Source organism: Emys orbicularis, chromosome 5 (assembly GCF_028017835.1).
Source record: "Emys orbicularis isolate rEmyOrb1 chromosome 5, rEmyOrb1.hap1, whole genome shotgun sequence".
In the NCBI taxonomy this organism is placed as follows: Eukaryota; Metazoa; Chordata; order Testudines; family Emydidae; genus Emys; species Emys orbicularis.
In genome coordinates, this window is record NC_088687.1 from 9,356,529 (window position 1) to 9,376,249 (window position 19,721).

Below are 19,721 nucleotides of genomic sequence, written 5' to 3' on the forward strand. Positions count from 1 at the left end.
ATTCTGTATTGGAATCATCTGTATTCAGATTTGGAGAAATCACTTTATTCCCCCCTTTAGGAATACAACATTAACATACAGAAGTACAGAATGGGCAGCTTCGCTTTCTGAGGGTGTGTAGCAATCTTGTGACATTATTTCTAGTTACATATGTTTTAAGGAGAAGAATAAGTCCCGATCTATACTCTGATAATGCACTGAATTAAGATTAAAGACAAGCAGAAATATATATAGAAACAATACCTGAAGGTCTCATCAGATAGTTCACGCGCTCCCCTCGCCAATACTCCAAAGGCTTTATTCGTATTCTTTTTGTCCGACGAACATTGGGTGTTTGGGATGGCATTACTAATGAACAGATTTAAAGAAAAAAATAGTTCATATTGGATAAAATAAACCCAGAAGTTATCAGAAGAAGTCCAACACACTCTAATTAGTTCCTCTGAATCATTATCCCATCGAAGACTCTAAAGTAAGCTGTCACTCCCCACAGCATAAGATATTTTACACGTTTTTTAGGGATTTGTTTTCAATTGTGCATATTTCAATCTGGTGACTGTAGCATAGTATGAAATTTCACTAGCGTGAGAGACTGTTGCTTTACAAAATGTGCACTCTTTTGCAAAATTATTGCACGTTGTTCAGCTTTCAATTAGGCCTTTTTAAAAAAAAAAAAATACAGCCAGCTTTCTGGATAATATTCAAAATGCAGGTCTACTGGCAAGCACACCACGACTGGCAACGTTTGAATAGTGTTCAACAACTGCTTTCACCATCAGAAGCTCAGAGATTACAACATTAATTAACATGAAACTATTTATTAGTCAAGTTTTTATCAGAATAGTGTTTAACAGAATACTGGTATTAAACCACTAGCACTATTTATTAGGCTAATACAGAATATTCATCACATCCTTAACACTTAGGCTATAACACATTGCTTTTATGACTGCGCAAGAAAACAAGCATTGCCAATCGTATTTCACATGCACACGTAGCACATAGCTATTTCACCCTATCTGTCCAACAATAGTCCCCATACTGGTTTTCCATTACATTTCATTCCATTTATCTCAGCAACCTCCTGAGGCATATCACAAAATGGGTTCAAATAGTAAGAGTAGTGAAGAGGCTATAATACATTAGAAGCAAGAGGAAGACCAAAGACAGAGTAGGTTCATTATTCAATGAGGAAGGAAAGACAACAGAAAATGCAGCAATAGCCAAAGTGTTAAATGCCTTTTTGTTTCAGTTTTTAACCAAAAAGGTAGCAATGATCAGATGACTAACATAGTGAACATCAGTGTAAATGGGTAGGACCTAAGGCTAAAATAGGGAAAAAACAAGTTAGTGTCTTCAAGTCAGCAGGGCCTGACAAAAAAACCATCCTAGGGCCTGGTCTACACTACGAGTTTAGGTCGACTTTAGCCGCGTTAAATCTAACTAAGCCTGGACACGTTCACACGACGAAGCCCTTTCTTTCGACTTAAAGGGCCCTTTAAACCGGTTTCTTTACTCCACCTCCGACGAGGGGATTAGCGATAAAATCGGCCTTAGGGGGTCGGAATTGGGGTAGTGTGGACGGAATTCGACATTATTGGCCTCCGGGAGCTATCCCACTGTGCTTCATTGTGACCGCTCTGGACAGCACTCTCAACTCAGATGCACTGGCCAGGTAGACAGGAAAAGCCCCGCGAACGTCTGAATTTCATTTCCTGTTTGCTCAGCGTGGAGAGCACAGGTGACCACGCAGAGCTCATCAGCACAGGTAACCGTGATGGAGTCCCAGGATCGCAAAAGAGCTCCAGCATGGACAGAACGGGAGGTACGGGATCTGCTCGCCATATGGGGAGATGAATCAGTGCTGGCCGAACTCCGAAGCAGTAAACGAAATGGCAAAATATTAGAAAAGGTCTCCAAGGCCATGAAGGACAGAGGCCATAACAGGGACGCACAGCAGTGCCGCGTGAAAATTAAGGAGCTAAGGCAAGCCTACCACAAAGCCAGAGAAGCAAACGGAAGGTCCGGGGCAGAGCCGCAAACATGCCGCTTCTACGCGGAGCTGCATGCCATTCTAGGGGGTGCTGCCACCACTACCCCAACCGTGTGCTATGACTCCCTCACTGGAGAAACACACAGGGAAGAGGGTTCGGAAGAGGAGGATGGAGAAAATGTAGATAGCTCACAGCCGCAAGGAAGCGGAGAAACCGGTTTCCCCAACAGCCAGGATATGTTTGTCACCCTGGACCTGGAACCAGTAACCCCCGAACTCACCCAAGACCCTGAGGGCACACAGGGGACCTCTGGTGAATGTACCTTTGTAAATATTACACATGGTTTAAAAGCAAGCGTGTTTAATGATTAATTTGCCCTGGCAATCGCGGCCAGTACAGCTACTGGAAAAGTCTGTTAACGTGTATGGGGATGGAGCGGAAATCCTCCAGGGACATCTCCAGAAAGCTCTCCTTCATGTACTCCCAAAGCCTTTGCAAAAGGTTTCTGGGGAGGGCTGCCTTATCCCGTCCGCCATGGTAGGACACTTTACCACGCCAGGCCAGTAGCACGTAGTCTGGAATCATTGCATAACAAAGCATGGCAGCGTATGGTCCCGGTGTTTGCTGGCATGCAGACAACATCCATTCCTTATCGCTCTTTGTTATCCTCAGGAGAGTGATATCATTCACGGTCACCTGGTTGAAATGGGGCAATTTTATTAAGGGGACATTCAGAGGTGCCCGTTCCTGCTCTGCTGAACAGAAATATTCCCCGCTGTTAGCCACGCGGTGGGGGGGGGGGAGGGGTGAAGTGATCATCCCAGAGAATTGGGTGTGTGGGGGAGGGGAGTTAGTTGGGTTTGTGCTGCATGTTAACCCTGAAACCGCAGCCCCTCCTTTTACATTGCAAACCCATTTTAAATGGCCAACCCAACGGGTGCTTGGTATGGGAAATGAGAGCACCACTGTTTGAAACCATTCCCACATGTTAAGAAGGTTAAAAAAGCCAAAAGACTGTGTCTTACCATGGCTGCCTGCAAGCTGAAATCTGTGGCCTGGCACTGCGTGAGTGATCTCTCACACCAAACCGGCAGGCCCTCAATATAAGAGGAAAAATGCGACCTTGTAACGAAAGCACATGTGCTGTGTAATGTGAACAGCAAAATTTAACGTGAAAGAGTGTACCCATTGTTCTCTAAAATGTGTCTTTTTTAACCACCTCTCCTTTCTCCTCCACCAGCCGCAAATGTTTCTCCTTCACAGAGGCTAGTGAAGATTCGAAAGAGAAAACGTAGGACGCGTGATGACATGTTTACAGAGCTACAGATGTCCTCCCACGCTGACAGAGCACAGCAGAATGCGTGGAGGCAGTCAATGACTGATTACAGAAAAGCCCAATATGAACGAGAGGAGAGGTGGCGTACTGAATCGCGGGATGAACAGAGCAAGTTGCGGGCTGAAGATGATAGGTGGCGTCAGCTTGCACACAGAAGGCAAGAGTCGATGCTCCGGCTGCTGGAGCATCAAACTGATATGCTCCAGCGTATGGTTGAGCTGCAGGAAAGGTAGCAGGAGCAGAGACCGCCGCTACAGCCCCTGTGTAACCAACAGCCCTCCTCCCCAAGTTCCATAGCCTCCTCACCCAGACACCCAAGAACACGGTGGGGGGGCCTCCGGCCACCCAGTCACTCCACCCCAGATGATTGCCCTAGCATCAGAAGGCTGGCCTTCAATAAGGGTTAAAGTTTTAAACTGCAGTGTGTCCTTTTCCTTCCCTCCTCCCCCACCCATCCCGGGCTACCTTTGCAATTATCCCCCTAGTTGTGTGATGAATTAATAAAGAATGCATGAATGTGAAGTAACAATGACTTTATTGCCTCTGGAAGCGGTGCTTGAAGGGGGAAGGGGAGGGTGTGGTGGTTGGCTTACAGGGAAGTAGAGTGAACCGGGTGGGGGGGAGGGGGGGCGGAGGGTTCATCAAGGAGGAACAAACAGAAGTTTCACACCGTAGCCTGGCCAGTCACAAAACTCGTTTTCAAAGCTTCTCTGATGCGCACCGCGCCATGGTGTGCTCCTCTAACCGCCCTGGTGTCTGGCTGCGCGTAATCAGCGGCCAGGCGATTTGCCTCAACCTCCCACCCCGCCATAAATGTCTCCCCCTTACTCTCACAGATATTGTGGAGCGCACAGCAAGCAGCAATAACAATGGGGATATTCTTTTCGCTAAGGTCTGAGCGAGTCAGTAAGCTGCGCCAGCGCGCTTTTAAACGTCCAAATGAACATTCCACCACCATTCGGCACTTGCTCAGCCTGTAGTTGAACAGGTCCTGACTCCTGTCCAGGCTGCCTGTGTACGGCTTCATGAGCCATGGCATTAAAGGGTAGGCTGGGTCCCCAAGGATCACGATAGGCATTTCAACATCCCCAACGGTTATTTTCTGGTCCGGGAAGAAAGTCCCTTCCTCCAGCTTTCGAAACAGAGCAGAGTGCCTGAAGACGCGAGCATCATGTACCCTTCCCGGCCAGCCCACGTTGATGTTGGTGAAACGTCCCTTGTGATCCACCAGGGCTTGCAGCAGCATTGAAAAGTACCCCTTGCGGTTTATGTACTCGGTGGCTTGGTGCTCCGGTGACAAGATAGGGATATGGGTTCCGTCTATGGCCCCACCACAGTTTGGGAATCCCATTGCAGCAAAGCCATCCACTATGGCCTGCACGTTTCCCAGAGTCACTACCCTTGATATCACCAGGTCTTTCATTGCCCTGGCAACTTGGATCACAGCAGCCCCCACAGTAGATTTGCCCACTCCAAATTGATTCCCGACTGACCGGTAGCTGTCTGGCGTTGCAAGCTTCCACAGGGCTATCGCCACTCGCTTCTCAACTGTGAGGGCTGCTCTCATCCTGGTATTCTGGCGCTTCAGGGCAGGGGAAAGCAAGTCACAAAGTTCCATGAAAGTGCCCTTACGCATGCGAAAGTTTCGCAGCCACTGGGAATCGTCCCACACCTGCAGCACGATGCGGTCCCACCAGTCTGTGCTTGTTTCCCGGGCCCAGAATCGGCGTTCCACGGCATGAACCTGCCCCAGTAACACCATGATTTCCACATTGCTGGGGCCTGTGCCTTGTGAGAGGTCTATGTCCATGTCAATTTCCTCATCACTCTCATCGCTGCGCTGCAATCGCCTCCTCGGCTGGTCCTGGTTTTGCTTTGGCATGTTCTGGCTCTGCATATACTCCAGGACAATGCGCGTGGTGTTCATAGTGCTCATAATTGCCGCGGTGATCTGAGCGGGCTCCATGATCCCAGTGCTAGCTATGGCGTCTAGTCTGAAAAAAGGCGCGAAACTAGTATCTGACAGACCAGGGGAGGGAGGGGCAAGTGACGACATGGCGTACAGGTACAGGGAATTAAAATCAAGAAAGGTGGCTTTGCATCAGGGAGAAACACAAACAACTGTCACACAGAATGGCCCCCCCCAAAGATTGAACTCAAAAGCCTGGGTTTAGCAGGCCGTTGATTTGACGGAGGGAGGGGGAAGCAAATGAATACAGAACAAATCTATTTTTTACATCTTAAGACGACGGTGCAGCATGACTGATAGCCCTCGGCATCTTCTGGGTGCTTGGCAGCAAATACTGGGCGCTTGGCAGTTATGATGACGATGGCCTTCAGGCCTATTGCACGATCTGCTGCTCAGGGAAGACTCTGCTAATGTGCCATGATCCAACAGGGCGCTTGGCAGAAAATGGCATACTACGACTGATAGCCATCATCGTCATTGTGAAGGCAGCAGAATATGACTGGGGGGATGGGGGACTGGGGGACATACGGAGTTCCAGCCACTGCTGTATGATGACGACGGTTACCAGTCGTAATACACCATCTACTGCCAAAAGGCAAAAAGTAAGGGGCTGGTGCAATGCAGCCCTACGGCTGCCAGCCCCACAGCTGCCAGCACCCAGATCGCCGATGAAGGCTACCAGTCATGCTGCACCGTCTACCGCCAAAAGGCAGTTAGCTGCTGCTGCTGTGTAGCAATGCAGTCCCACGTCTGCCGGCACCCAGATGACATATGGTGACGGTGAGCTGAGCTGAGCGGGCTCCATGCTTGCCGTGGTATGTTGTCTGCACAGGTAACCAAGGTAAAAAGGCGCGAATCTATTGTCTGCCGTTGCTCTGACGGAGGGGGAGGGGCCTGACGACATGTACCCAGAACCCCCCGCGACACTGTTTTGCATCATTCGGGCATTGGGATCTCAACCCAGAATTCCAATGGGCGGCGGAGACTGCGGGAACTGTGGGATAGCTACCCATAGTACAATGCGCCGGAAGTCGACGCTAGCCTCGGTACTGTGGACGCGGTCCGCCGACTTAATGCACTTAGAGCATTTTATGTGGGGACACACACAATCGGCTGTATACAACCGATTTCTATAAAACCAGCTTCTATTAATTCGACCTAATTTCGTAGTGTAGACATACCCTAAAATACTTAAGGAACTGGCTGAAGAGATCTCTGAGCCATTAGTGATTATCTTTGAAAACTCAGACAGGAGAGATCCTACAGAACTGGGAAAGGGCAAATATAGTACCTACCTATAAAAAGGAGAATAAGGGAAACTAAGGGAATTATAAACCAGTCAACTTAATTTTGGTACCCAGAAAGATAATGGAACAAATAAATGAGTTTATAAGAAAATAAAAGGTGATAAGTAGAAGACAATAAGGTGATAAGTAACAGTCAACATGGACTACTATAAACCTTGGACTATACAAGAGGGAGTAAGAGCTCTCGCTACATCTGAAAGCACCTCATGGAGTGGAAACATAAGGCATTGGTTAAATGAAAAGAAAAGAATAAATGGCCAAGGCTTAATTTAAAGACAAGAGGGTAAGAGCTTTAAAATATACAGAGAAGTTAGGGTATGTCTTCACTACCTGCCGGATCAGCGGGCAGTGATCGATCCAGCGGGGGTCGATTTATCGCGTCTAGTCTAGACACGATAAATCGACCCCCGAGCGCTCCCCTGTTGACTCCTGTACTCCAGCTCGGTGAGAGGCGCAGGCAGAGTCGACTTCAGCTACGTTATTCACGTATGAAGTTGCATAACTTAGATAGAGCTCTCCTCCCCCCCCCCCCCCATGTAGACCAGGCCTTAGAGTTAGACAACACAATTTATAATATTTATAACAGAAAGTGGCAAATGTTAAATACCAAAATCCACGTGTTTAAAATATCTGTTAAGACATAAAAGACCAGAGTTTTAAACAATTAAATAAAAATGAAAGGGGTAAAATAAGATAAAATACTGATAACTAAACATCATTAACATTAGCATGGTGAGGCTAAAAAGAAAATTGTTGAATATAACCAAAAAAGAGAAAGTTCAGAATTTAGTCTACATATTTTTATATTTAAGGCCAGAGTTTAAATTCATTTTAAAAATTAGACATGGGTTAATTATGTTTTTAAAAGATGGAACTAACAAGTCTTGCCTATCACCATCATGACCACTTCTGCTTGTTTGTTGCATTCCATTCTCCCACCCTTGACATATTTTTCATCTTAACGGTAGGCTCTTGGGGATTGCACCTTTCTATGTTTGCACAATGGGACCATAATCTGATTGGGATTATCATACTACCATAATATAAAAGAGAAAATGAACAGCATATTTCTTATTTTTCCCCACAAGAGTTTTGTGGGTCTTTATTGCACATAATTTATTGCAAAATTGAAAGCCTAGTTGTATTTCATGCACTTACATAAAGGAATTTAAAAAATAACCTTACCTAGTTTATGCTTTAGTGGTGTGTTTGACAAAAATTCACTTGCATCACCCTTCAAGGCTATAGATTTATCTGAAAAATGCAATATAAATCACCAAACAGGGATTACCATGATCACATGCTATTTTTTTCCACAGGACTCTGGCCTCATTACATTTACATATAATTCAAAACCAAAGATATTTCAAAAATTTAGGTAAAACCCACTTTCTGAAGAAAAAAGCATTATATACATAAGTTAGTGCATTCATGGATGATCCCAGAACTAAAGAACAGACTTTCTGCCTCTTGGTCCTCCGAAACCTTTCATGATACTGCATGCAATTTTAAATTAAATTGAGTAGTTTTAAATACTTTAAATTAAATTTGCAATATTCTCATGTATATATAAAAAAGGAACTCAAAGAAAATGCCACCTTTAAACCTTACCTGAAGATGAATCCTCCCACTCACATGCAATAGGCTCGTCATTTTTTGAAGTAAATTTTACATAACGTTTCAGAACAGGCCCACTTTAAAAAAAAACAAAAAAAACCATCGGCATGAAAATGTTAATTATGAAAAATAAACACATTACAAAACGAATAGTATCAAATTTCAAGGTTTTTTTCATAATGCATTAACAATTTGTCCTTCTAAATATGTCAAATATTTGTCAATGTAATAAAAAAACATAAATGAGGGAAGAGGAAAAGAGGCTGTGGAAATGGATGTAGACATTCCATTGTACATTTGCAGCCTAGTATGGGGAAATGGGAACAAAACCACATCTGGTATTTAAAAATTAAATTGATGAAAATATTTGTAGAATTGGAGTTGCAGAACATCTGTACTTAAGGGGCTTGGAAGATAGAGGACATGGTATCTATAGATGCTTGAGCACAATGTAAGTAATGCAATGAACTTGGTAGATTGTTTTGCCCAAACAACAGAAATGCTTGACTGACAGACATCTGGGACAGATTAGAAGCCCAGAGCAGCCATAAAGAGAAAGTTTTGCCCTTGCCCACATAAGACTCCTGACCTAGAAGCAATAGTCTCCACACAACCCTTTCTAGCTAAACAGCTGCATAGGCCATTGAAACCACGGAGACACTACTCTGGAGTCTTACTATAGATCCTTGATTTAGGGGAAGGAATTGAAGGGCAGTTGGGTCCATGCTCCCTCAAATATGGGTACAAAACTAGGCAGTGTGTGCACACTGCCCAACAGACATGCTAGCTACTAGCAGAATGCGTGAGCTTGTGTGCCAGGGAGCACATCATTCAAGCGTGTGGATCCATGTAGACAATTATCGTGAGGAACCAGTTTACTCTAGTAAACATCAGTTCTATACTTAGCATTTATATGGCCCTTTCTATTGGTAGATCTCAAAGCACATTACAAACGTGTGTAAGTATTGTCCCCATTTTATTGCAAGGAAATGGAGGTACAAAGGTTAAGTGCTGTGTTTAAGGTCAGCAGCAGCTCGGAAAGGGAGGGACAGCCAAGCTTCCAGGACCTCTCATTGCCCCCATTTATGCCAGAAACAGGGAGACCCATCCAGGTCCCACCACCACATGGCTGCCACAGACAGGAGTTGAATCTGGACATTCCCCGGCTCTTCTAGAAGCCTTAAAGCAGTCAGCTTCTCCCGATGTCAGAGCTGCATTTCTTCAAATCAGCACTTCATTCTTTGACTCCTTCACTTCCTGCAGACAGACTTTTGGTGGCATTTACTCCATCTCCCTCACCACCCTTCCTCCTCTCCTCCTCCTGACAGACACGAAGAACCTTTCCCCACTCCCTTCTCTTCTCCATGCCAACACTCTTTGCTCCTCATCATTGTGCCGCCTCATCTTTCCCTTCCTTCCCCATAATGTTCCATAGGTATCTATAAGTGCTTTAAAAAACGTTTTAAAAGGAGAAGGGAGGGGACAGAAAATCGTTTGGAACTTGGACTATGTTAAGCCCAGTCCTGAAACTTGATCCTCAATGGCCCAATAGCCTGCTTGCATAGAGTCCCAATGAAGTCAGAGGAGTTCTCCACAGATCAGACTGCAATAACAGGGCTTCAGGGAGCAGTCTTATCATTGTTACACGCGTCCTCCCTTCCTGCCTATTGTTGGTTACACTAACTCCATTAAGGCAGTTAGGACCCAACAGTCTGTGTTAAATTATAACCAAAATACTCTAAAGCAAGCTGAACATAAAATTTGCAACTCCACCCACCGAACTCTGAGACACTGGTGTGGCAAACCAGAAATTCTGCAGCAGCTTCATTTAAATTAAAATATTGAGTTTCATTGAATTAAGATATGAAAATTAATAATAAAATCAACAGATGAGCACCTGTATTATTTTGATATTATATTCCCTGACTGTGGATGTATGCATATATACAATGCCTAGCACAATCCCAATCTCAGTTGGGACCCCTATTACCATTAATAATATACTCTTACATCAATAGTAATGCTATTGATACTACTGATAATACTATTAGTATTATTGGTACTACTGTTAACAGCTATTTACACCAAGCAAGATTTAAAAATGCCAATCTGATTTGGGATCAAGGCAACAAGTCTCAGGAAAAAAAGCAAAATCCTGGTGATGGCTCATTTATCCTACCGAGAAGGCTTTGCAGCGCTGCTATGGTCTCTTAGTGCTGAGAAATATTAAGATGACAGTTCTACACACAATAGAGGAAATTACCTGTTATGATTCTTGTTTTTCTCAGGTGCAGGAGAGACTCTAGAAGAGATGCAATTGTTAGTAATCTTACTGAAAGTAATTCTTTATAGTAAAAAGGGTCATATGGAAGGAATTTTAGAAAAATACTGATACAAAATAAGAGTACAGAAGTTAGTTTGGCTGAATCAGAGACAGGCTTCATCAGCAGTAATGACCAATCATAAATCTAGTACTAACTTCACTGCAAGTAAATATTGTGCAAAAGTAAATATGACATCTCCTCCTACTACATTTGTTAAAAGTAACTGATCAAAGTAACAGATTCCTTTTTTTAAATAAGTAATATCAGGAAGTCATAAAATTGCTTTTTCAAGCCCAACGCTAAGGTGAATAGTTTGGTCACTTCTCTTGATGCTTGTCACTCATATTTTAGACATTATTCTTGGTATTTAGGATTAAGGTGGTCCTTGCTTCCCTGTAATAATGTAATACTGTAATAATGACTATTATTAATAGAATTTACTTTTCATGGTCTCTTCTATTTACTATATAAATCCACTCACCTTGAAAAATATCAAACTAACCAATTTGATTTGTTTTTGAACAGTTTCCACACCGTTTAATTTGTGTCTATGTATTTCTAACATTTCCCTCCCCCATTATCTGGATGTCAGACTTGTAGAATGCTGCAATGTCTGGCTTAACTATATTATTCAACAAAAAACCCCATGCATAAGCAGTTTCCAAAAACTATTTCTATCAGTCTTGGTTTTGGAGAATTTGGTATTTTACAGGTCTAGACATTTATATGATAAGAAGAACAGTTACATTAGACAGAATAAAACATTTAGATATCAAGGAGGACGACAAACTCTCTTGGATCAGGGCATAAGTCAAACACTAACTAATAGGGTTAGGAGGAAGCACCCCCTTATGAACAGGTTGTTCCGTATTTGTCCACTATAGGGTTTCTTGCACCTTCCTCTAAAGCATTTAGCACCGGGCACTGGGAGACAGGATACTGGATTAGACAGGCCCACTGGTCCTATTTGGTATAAGAATTCCTAGATTCCTATGTTTTGTAAAAGTATTTTACAAAAAAAAAAAAAAAGTGAGGTCCCAACTCAAGCTGATTGCATCCTTTAAAACGCAACTGATTACTTTTTAAAATTAACAGCCATGAATATAAATTCAAGTCTGAGTTTCCTCTTAAGGCTCGTCAGAAATTTTACTGAATTATTCTATACCTTAATAATGCCTCAATCTTGACAGAAGATGTTTTATGAACAATTAAGTTGCACTGCGTATTCATTTAAAAAAGTACACAAAACCACTTACTGTGATCGGTGGACATTACTCTGTTTTTTATATTTTGTTTTCACAGATGCATTTGACTTCTTGTGTTTTTGTTCTGCCATGTCCTGGCCAGAAGAACCCTTGTGATCTGTTGTATTCCCAGGTTCAGCATTTTCAGGATTTGAACAATCAATCATATTTGTTCTTTGATTAATCCGAGTAGCTGTCCTCCGTAGAGATTTAGCTGATGCTCTTTTCCCCTCAGAGTCTTCTGTATCGTCTATGAAAATCTGTGAAGGTTTTTTAGATTTTGCAGGAGTTTTGATATGTACATTACCAGATGATTCCAGTGAATGTATGAAGTTTTTAGGTTTGGGGGATTTACGGGACTTCTGTAATGCAGAAGTCGGTGATTCCTGTTGCAACGAAGGGGCAAACACTTTGTTTGACTTTAAAAGCTCTCTTTCAGCCACCTCCTCCATGGGCTCACTTTCAGAACTCTCCTCTGAGATTTGTATCCTGGATTTTCTACTACTGGATTTAAGGGTAGATTTTCTAACTTTGTTTCTTCGGTTTTCTACCAGTTTTTTAGACGATGCAATTTTTGAAAGTTTCTGCTTAGCAGTTTGTTTCTTGTGGGATGAACGTAGAGCAGTTTTTAAAATGGACTGGGGAGGTTTTGGAAAATTATGATCCTCTTCTGAAGACACAACCTTCTCTTGAGGCTGCTCAGTCATACTACAAGATCCAAAGGGATCTTCATTAGGTATTTCTGTTGGTTTAGGTTGTTCTGTATCGGAAATATCGGTGTCTGATTTGGAAACTGAAAAAGTGAATTTTTGGGGCTGTATCTGTTTCAGGGCCGTGGAGTTTTTCTTGTTTGGGGTTCTTGTGGATCTTTGTCCGTGTGTGTGTTTTTTACTCTCTTCTGCCAACATACAAAAATGCACATGTTAATTTCCTTTTTTAACACCATCGGAACAGCTTTATATATAAAACGATATTATATGATTAACTGAAATATCATGAACGTAAATTTTTCTCTGGTGGGTGATTTCACTTAAAGTTCTCAAAGCAGCACTATCTAGTGAATACTCTGTGTACAGTGGTAAACATTCAGTGTACCACATTCCGTTCATCTACTGGGTCCTAATCCCTAATCTAGAAAGATTTGCAGCAACTTTTGCTCTCACACAGCTGCTTCCAAGTCAACTTTCTACTCTTCCTGTTAAGTAGTTCTCCCCCATTATTCCTCAAATGCTGATTCCCTGCAGACACACCACATATCTCTAGCTCCTTCCCACAAAGTTGGGAGTGGAACACAGATGTTACCACCTTCCTTGGTCCCCATGACAACAGGGAAGCAAGTAATCACTGCTACCTTCCCTGATATCTCCACATGTGGGCAAGGGGGAAATGAGTCGCTGTTGCCTCCCTTACTGCCATATATACACATACACCATAGTTCCTCAGTTGATCCTTCCATCCCATTCAGGACTCTTCCAACCTGCCTCCCAACTGCTGAATAATCATAGAGTCTCTCAGGAATAAGGGGACCTAGGAATATTTTCCTATGTTCCCCATTCCCTGATTTAACATCCCCTGGAATCAATCAAAATATCCCCAAGGAGATCAGCTCCCAGTAGAAGTACCACCATTCTAAACCAAAGGAAAACGTCTTCGGTTGTTGACAGATTCAGTTAAGAACAGGCAAATCAAGGGCAGAAGGATCTCCCATTAATAAGGAATGTGAAAGACTAATGGCTTTCTTTCATCATAACAATTCAATTTTCAACATTTGCCTTTGCAAGTATAAAAATTCAAAGAGTCTTTACATCTTGAACTGTTTTTCTAAATATGACTTACCCATGTGAGGACTGCTTTGCCTTACAGATTTAAGAGCCTCTCTCTTTTTGTCAGATAAACCCAGATTTGTATCCGAAGCATTTTGTAACTCGGCTTGTATCCGTTCAGCAGCGTCACATGTTTTCATTTTCGACTGTTCCATACGAGTCAGTTTAAAAGGTACTTCATTCTGTGCCTTTCTATCCTTGCGTTTCTTGCTTTCTTGTACAACTGCCTTTTTCTTTTCGGAAGGCTGAGATTTTGGCTCAGGCTTTGATAAGGCCTGTTTCTCTATTTTTTTGTTCTTTTTGGGAATTGAAAACCAGGATGTAAAAGAAAAACCATCCGATTCGTCAATTAAAAACTCACACTCATTTTCCATTCCTAAATCTTTTACAGGAGAAGGTGGTGGTGGTGGTATTGAGGCTGAATACCTAAGGATAAAAATACAAAAAAAGGGTTCTCATGTAATTTGGTTTAGCAAATATAGAAAACAGTTTCAAAAATCAATGAGACAAAGTATTAAAGGAAAGATAAATGCCTAGAATGTTTTGGGTTATTTACCAACTATATAATATCTGGGGGGAAAATCACCAGTAATTTGAGCATTGTACTACTATGGACAATATAATAATCCAGACAGCAAAATAATTAAAATTTTAACTTGTTTTTCCTCGAATGTTCTTCCATACTTTACACTTGTACGTTCAAGATTTTAACCACCAGTAAACATTTTCAGAAATTGTCTTATGCCAACTGGGACTAATGGGCTTCTGTTTTTCATTCCAACTAAAAGGAAGATGATTTAATTCAATTTGAACTTTCATCTCTGAGCAGTATTCAAATGCTTCAGTTTAAAAACTCAGAGTTTAATCCTGCAAATCTAACAGTGACTTTACAACATCTGAGCATGTTACAAGGTACTGCTCAAATGACTGCAGCATTCATTATTCCATCCTGTTTTTTTCCTGCCACTTGACCAAATGGGGACAACGCCCCTTTTTTCCTATCTGTGGCCACAGGTTTGTACCTCATCATTAACTCAGACACTTTGGAGAGCCATAACACTGCTCCCATATGATCCCCATCCCAACTAACTTCCTCTCCTATTAAGTTAAACTCCCTAGAAAGCAATATTCTACCTCAGGCTAAGAACCATACACCCAACTTCCAGAGAGCATAGCTCTACCATCGCTCTTAAAAGTCACTCCCACACAGCTTTGCCCCAGCATAAATCCACCTCCACCCCACTCAGACACTACTGTTTTTGTATTGAATCCACAAAAAACTAGGCGTTATACACTACTTTGGCACATACAAGCAAGAACAATAAATGTCAAACCATAAAGGTACAAAATTGGTTAGGTTGGTTGGTTAGTTCTAATGCTATCACTTGGACAGCGCAGAGGCCATTGAATTTGTTATGCACCTCTATGATATCCTAACCTGAGCCAAATCTGGCACTTTACAATATAAGATCCCAATGAGGGACAGATGTCTGTTGACACCCACCAGCCCTCATGTTCTAGGTTTTCCTGGGGGTCTTTTCCTCCCAGCTTTCATTGGGACAAAGTTGAAGATTATTCTCTCAGGGAAGTCGGTAGGCATTCAGAGCAGATAACGATACTACATTAAAGAGCATTGGACAACCATTTGAGTGAGTGGAACCTGTTTAGTTAGAAAATGGATCTCTTCATTTGACTTGAATTTGTACCCTTTGATGTTTTTGATCGTTTGGAGATGCTTCATCTGAACTGTATCCAACTTCTTTTCAATTTTGACAGGGAACGACCATATTTCTGTAAGAAAGGTCAGAATACTGACCACCGGCTTCACCTCTCTACTTAAACAATATTCAGTTTGCAAAAGACATTCTTGATAAGGTGGCCTCCATTACTGACAACACTTTTGCAGTGCAGGTTTCAAGTTTTCTTGATACCACTCATGTTATCAACAACAGAGCGGAGGTAGGTGAAATCACAGATGATCTCAACTGGGTGTTCACCCACCAAGATGCTGGAGTCCGCAGTGTGTTTGAAATTGCTGACTGCTAGAATTTTGGTTTTACCACCAACTAATTTTCAGGCTGACATTTGCCATTGAGCTTTCCAGAGCTTTAAGTGCCTCAACTAGCTTGTCCGTTGATTCAATGACTAGTGCTATGTCATTGACAAAATCAATGTCAGTGAGGTTCTTGTCATCAAGGCATATGCCTAAAATGCATTTACTTAGTGTCTGGTCAAGCACAGAGCCTATAACAGCACTGGAGAGTTCTGGGCAGCAATGTATCCTTGTCAAATGCCTGACCTAATTCAAAAGAAGGTGGTTTTTTCCCCCATTTAAAAGAATGTAGCTTGAGGAGTCATCATCTAGAAGATGGAACATTCTACAGAGCTTTTAAGGAAGGCCTGCAAGTTTTCAAGTTCAGCCAAAGCACTACTTCGTCAACAGAGTCCAAGGTGGCTTTAATATCCATAAACGCAGTGTGAATGAGGCATATCTTCTCAATAAGCTGGCACAGCATGAAGATTTGCTCCATCATGAAACTGCCAGGACTAAAGCTAATTTGCTATAGTCTTCTCTTGCTCCTTAAAATATCAGCAGCTCAGACCAACAAAACAGAAACAAAATTTTTCCCCAGGACAGACAGAAGAGTAATGCCACAATAGTTACAATAGTCTCATTTGCTGCCTTTACATTTCCAAAGCAGTAAAATAATGCCTTTATGTTCTTCTGTCAGGGTCCAAAGAAACTGTGGGTGCATTTACCAGCTGGCTGAAATGTCACACACTCTGCTTCTGTACTGATTAGCTGACAAGAACTAGTTGACCTCACTGAGTGAATGATCCTTTTTATCAGCGAGGTCACTCAAGCATTTAAACACAAAGACCATGTTGCTCCTGGTAGAAGTTTTCTCCAGTGCGATAGCTTTGGCTTCCATAAAAGTTTTGCAGTCAGCATGTATTGCTGCCTTTTAAAAAAAAAAAAAAAAAAAAAAAGTGCCACTTAGCTTACAATACATAACCATATCACCTGTCAAATGACCCGTGTGACACTGGTCAATGATGGTTAAAGTATTAACAGACCTAGGGCTTGCTGGCTCTTTTTCTGAGACCAATGATAGTCATAGCAGCATCAATTCAGCATCAGTATTCTCTGCCAGAGTCTCAAACCTGTTCAAGATTTCAACTGTACAGCCGTTTCAAATGCTACCAATTTTTATGTTAGATAACTCAAATTTTGGTAACCCAAGAATCATAGATGGAAATAAATGTACAAAACAAACAATTACTAAAAAGTAATGTCAGAATTAAGACTTAGATTCATAGCTCCGGAGGCCAAAAAGGACAACTTTGATCTAGTCTGGGAGCTCATGTTCAGCTGATTATCTACCACTACCCCCAAATCTTTTCCAGAATCACTGACGAATGATGAAGAGTCCCACATCCCATAAGTATGGCCTACATACGTTCTTTGTTCCCAAATGTACATATTTACATTTAGCCACATCAAAACACATATTGTTTGCTTGCACCCTGCTTACCAACAGATCTCTCTCTCAATGACCTGACCTCTTCATTATTTACCACCCCACCCCCCATCTGTGTCATCTCAAACTTTATCAGTGATGATTTTATGTTTTCTCCAGGTCATTAATAAAGATGTGAAACAACATAGGACTAAAAATGGAAACACACCTGTTCAATGATTCCCCATTTACAAATACATTTTGAGACCTATCAGTTAGATAGCTTTTAATACATGTAATGGGTGCCATGTTAATTTTATATCGTCCTAGTTTTTTAATCAAAGTGCTATGTGGTACCAAATCAAACACTTCACTGAAGTCTAAGTATATTACATCAACACTATTACCTTTATCAAGCAAACTTGTAATCTCATGAAAAAAGATATCAAGTTGGTTTCATGAGATCTATTTTCCATAAGCACATGTTGATTGGAATTAATTACATTACTCTCCTTTTATTCTTTATTAATTGAGTCCTGTATCAGCTGCTCCATTATCTTTCCCGGGATCAATGGCAAACTGACAGATCTATCATTACCCAGGTCATCCTATTTGCCCTTTTTTAAATATTGGCAGAGCAATAGCTTTCTTCCAGACTTCTGGAACTTTCCCAGTGTTGATGAAAATCATCATTAATGGTCCAGGAATCCCCTCAGTCAGCTTTTAAAACTCTTGGATCAGAGTTATCTGGACCTGCTGATTTAAAAATGAGTCTAACTTTAGTATCTGCTGTTTAACACCCTTCTGAGATACTAATGGAATGGAAAGAGTGCTATTTATGGACTACATCAACTGTTTTTTCCCCAAATACAGAAACATGTATTGAACACTTCTGCCTTTTTTGCATTACTGTTGATAATTCTACCATTTCCATCTAGTGATGAACCAATACCATTGTTAGGACTCTTTGTTCCCAATATACTTAAGAACTCCTTCTAATTGTCCCCAACTCCACTGGCCATAGATTTCTCCTTTGTACCCCTTTGCTTCCCTTATCAATTTTATACCATTCCTACCTTCTGATTTATATTCACTACTATCAACTTCCCCTATCTTCCATTTGTTATATATCACTCTTTTTATAGCTGCCTTCACTTCCCCCCTAAACGTTGTCCATTTTTTAACCACTGGCCTTTTTCCTCAATTTTGGCTTTTTGGGCACCTTAAAAACACTTTATTAACTGCCATTATTTCCAATTATCTTTTTTTTTATTACTTTTAGTAATCAGATGGACTGCTCTAATACATCATTCAGTATTAGATATTTGTTGCTACAGTACTTCAGATTGTGTTAATTACTTGCTAACAATTAAGTTTTACTTCAATGCACCTTTTTTCAACAGCTCCTGTTGTCAAAGCCACTAAGAATGCTGAAGAAAGCGACTTCTTTTTCTGTTCAGAAGGTACTGTAACACATTTTGCTCTTTCCACTGGAACTATCTGCTCTTCTGTCCTTGCCGGAGGACCTTCTGACCTTTGAACTTCTGTCTGTCTCTTCATCATTGCTGGAGTTGCTTTTTCATCAAGACTTAATCTATATGTAAAAAAATAGTATTTAGAGCTGATACTGTTAATCTCTAAATGTACTTTAAGTTTCTTCCTAGATCCTCCTCCAGTTTACATGATGTTTCTTAAAAAAGTTATGAAAATATATCATTAAGCTAAGAGCAAACATTCTGTCAAGCAACTTAAAATATAGTTTTGCAGGTGACTATTTTAGCAGCTCTACATTTCTATTCCTGTGACACTGTGATGTAGTCTAACATTAACTTCTTCTACCATGTCTGATAACTTGAAGTGAGTTTGCAAAAAAATTTTTGGAAGGAACCAGGGCTATCCAATACTCACACAAAAGTCTCATTTTAATCACTACCACTCGACTTAAATTTAACTGTGAGCACTGAAAACCGCTATACAGTAGAATTTACAAACATTTCTTCTGTAGATTTAGCAAGTGAAGCAACTTACAAGTGTACAGATGTTTCTGCTTCCTCAACAAGAAGAACAGGTGATCCAATGACCTCATAATTATCCTCATCAGTATCAAAGATGCCAGCAGGGCTTTGGCTTGATCTTTCAACAGCTTTTAATATACTATTTGCTTTTTCGTTAGAGCCAGCAGGATCATCGGCATCAAAAAGATCATCTTCACTTGAGCTTGTATCTTCTTTTAACACACACTGCTCTTTTTTGTCAGAACTAACTATGTTACCAAGTGCTATAGATTTCTGATGTGCTTCAGTTGACTGTCCTGTTATAGATATTAAACAGCATTAGTGTTTTCACTTTAAAAAACAGTGTAAAAATCCCAAGAAATATTTACCCCAAAAATTTTACAATTCAATGATAATAGCACCAACCTGAACAGCTGATTGATTTTACTGGTGATGCATCTACAGAGGATGTAGATTTAAATATCTTCTTCACAGAGTTAAATAAACCTGAATTCAACTGTAATGTTTGACAGTGAACAGCAGGAGAGGTAGAAAAGAAAAAAGTTTGTTATGATACAGCAACAGTAAAAATATTAACAAATATAAATCCTTACATTACATCCCTATTTTCTGATCATAATCTTGCTTAAAA

The 19,721-nt window shown here is 41.3% G+C and overlaps 1 protein-coding gene across 1 annotated transcript in view; it reads right to left on the reverse strand.

Moving 5' to 3' along the window:
- Positions 1-19,721, reverse strand: part of CENPC (centromere protein C) — a 65,555-nt gene that overhangs the window by 33,727 nt on the left and 12,107 nt on the right. The window contains exons 5-13 of the mRNA XM_065405105.1: positions 19,496-19,586; positions 19,104-19,386; positions 18,466-18,669; positions 13,628-14,040; positions 11,804-12,689; positions 10,487-10,525; positions 8,218-8,300; positions 7,792-7,860; positions 244-348 (exon numbers count right to left, since the gene is read on the reverse strand). Of these exons, the coding sequence (XP_065261177.1) occupies positions 244-348; positions 7,792-7,860; positions 8,218-8,300; positions 10,487-10,525; positions 11,804-12,689; positions 13,628-14,040; positions 18,466-18,669; positions 19,104-19,386; positions 19,496-19,586 (2,173 nt within the window). The remainder of the gene's footprint in view (positions 1-243; positions 349-7,791; positions 7,861-8,217; positions 8,301-10,486; positions 10,526-11,803; positions 12,690-13,627; positions 14,041-18,465; positions 18,670-19,103; positions 19,387-19,495; positions 19,587-19,721) is intronic.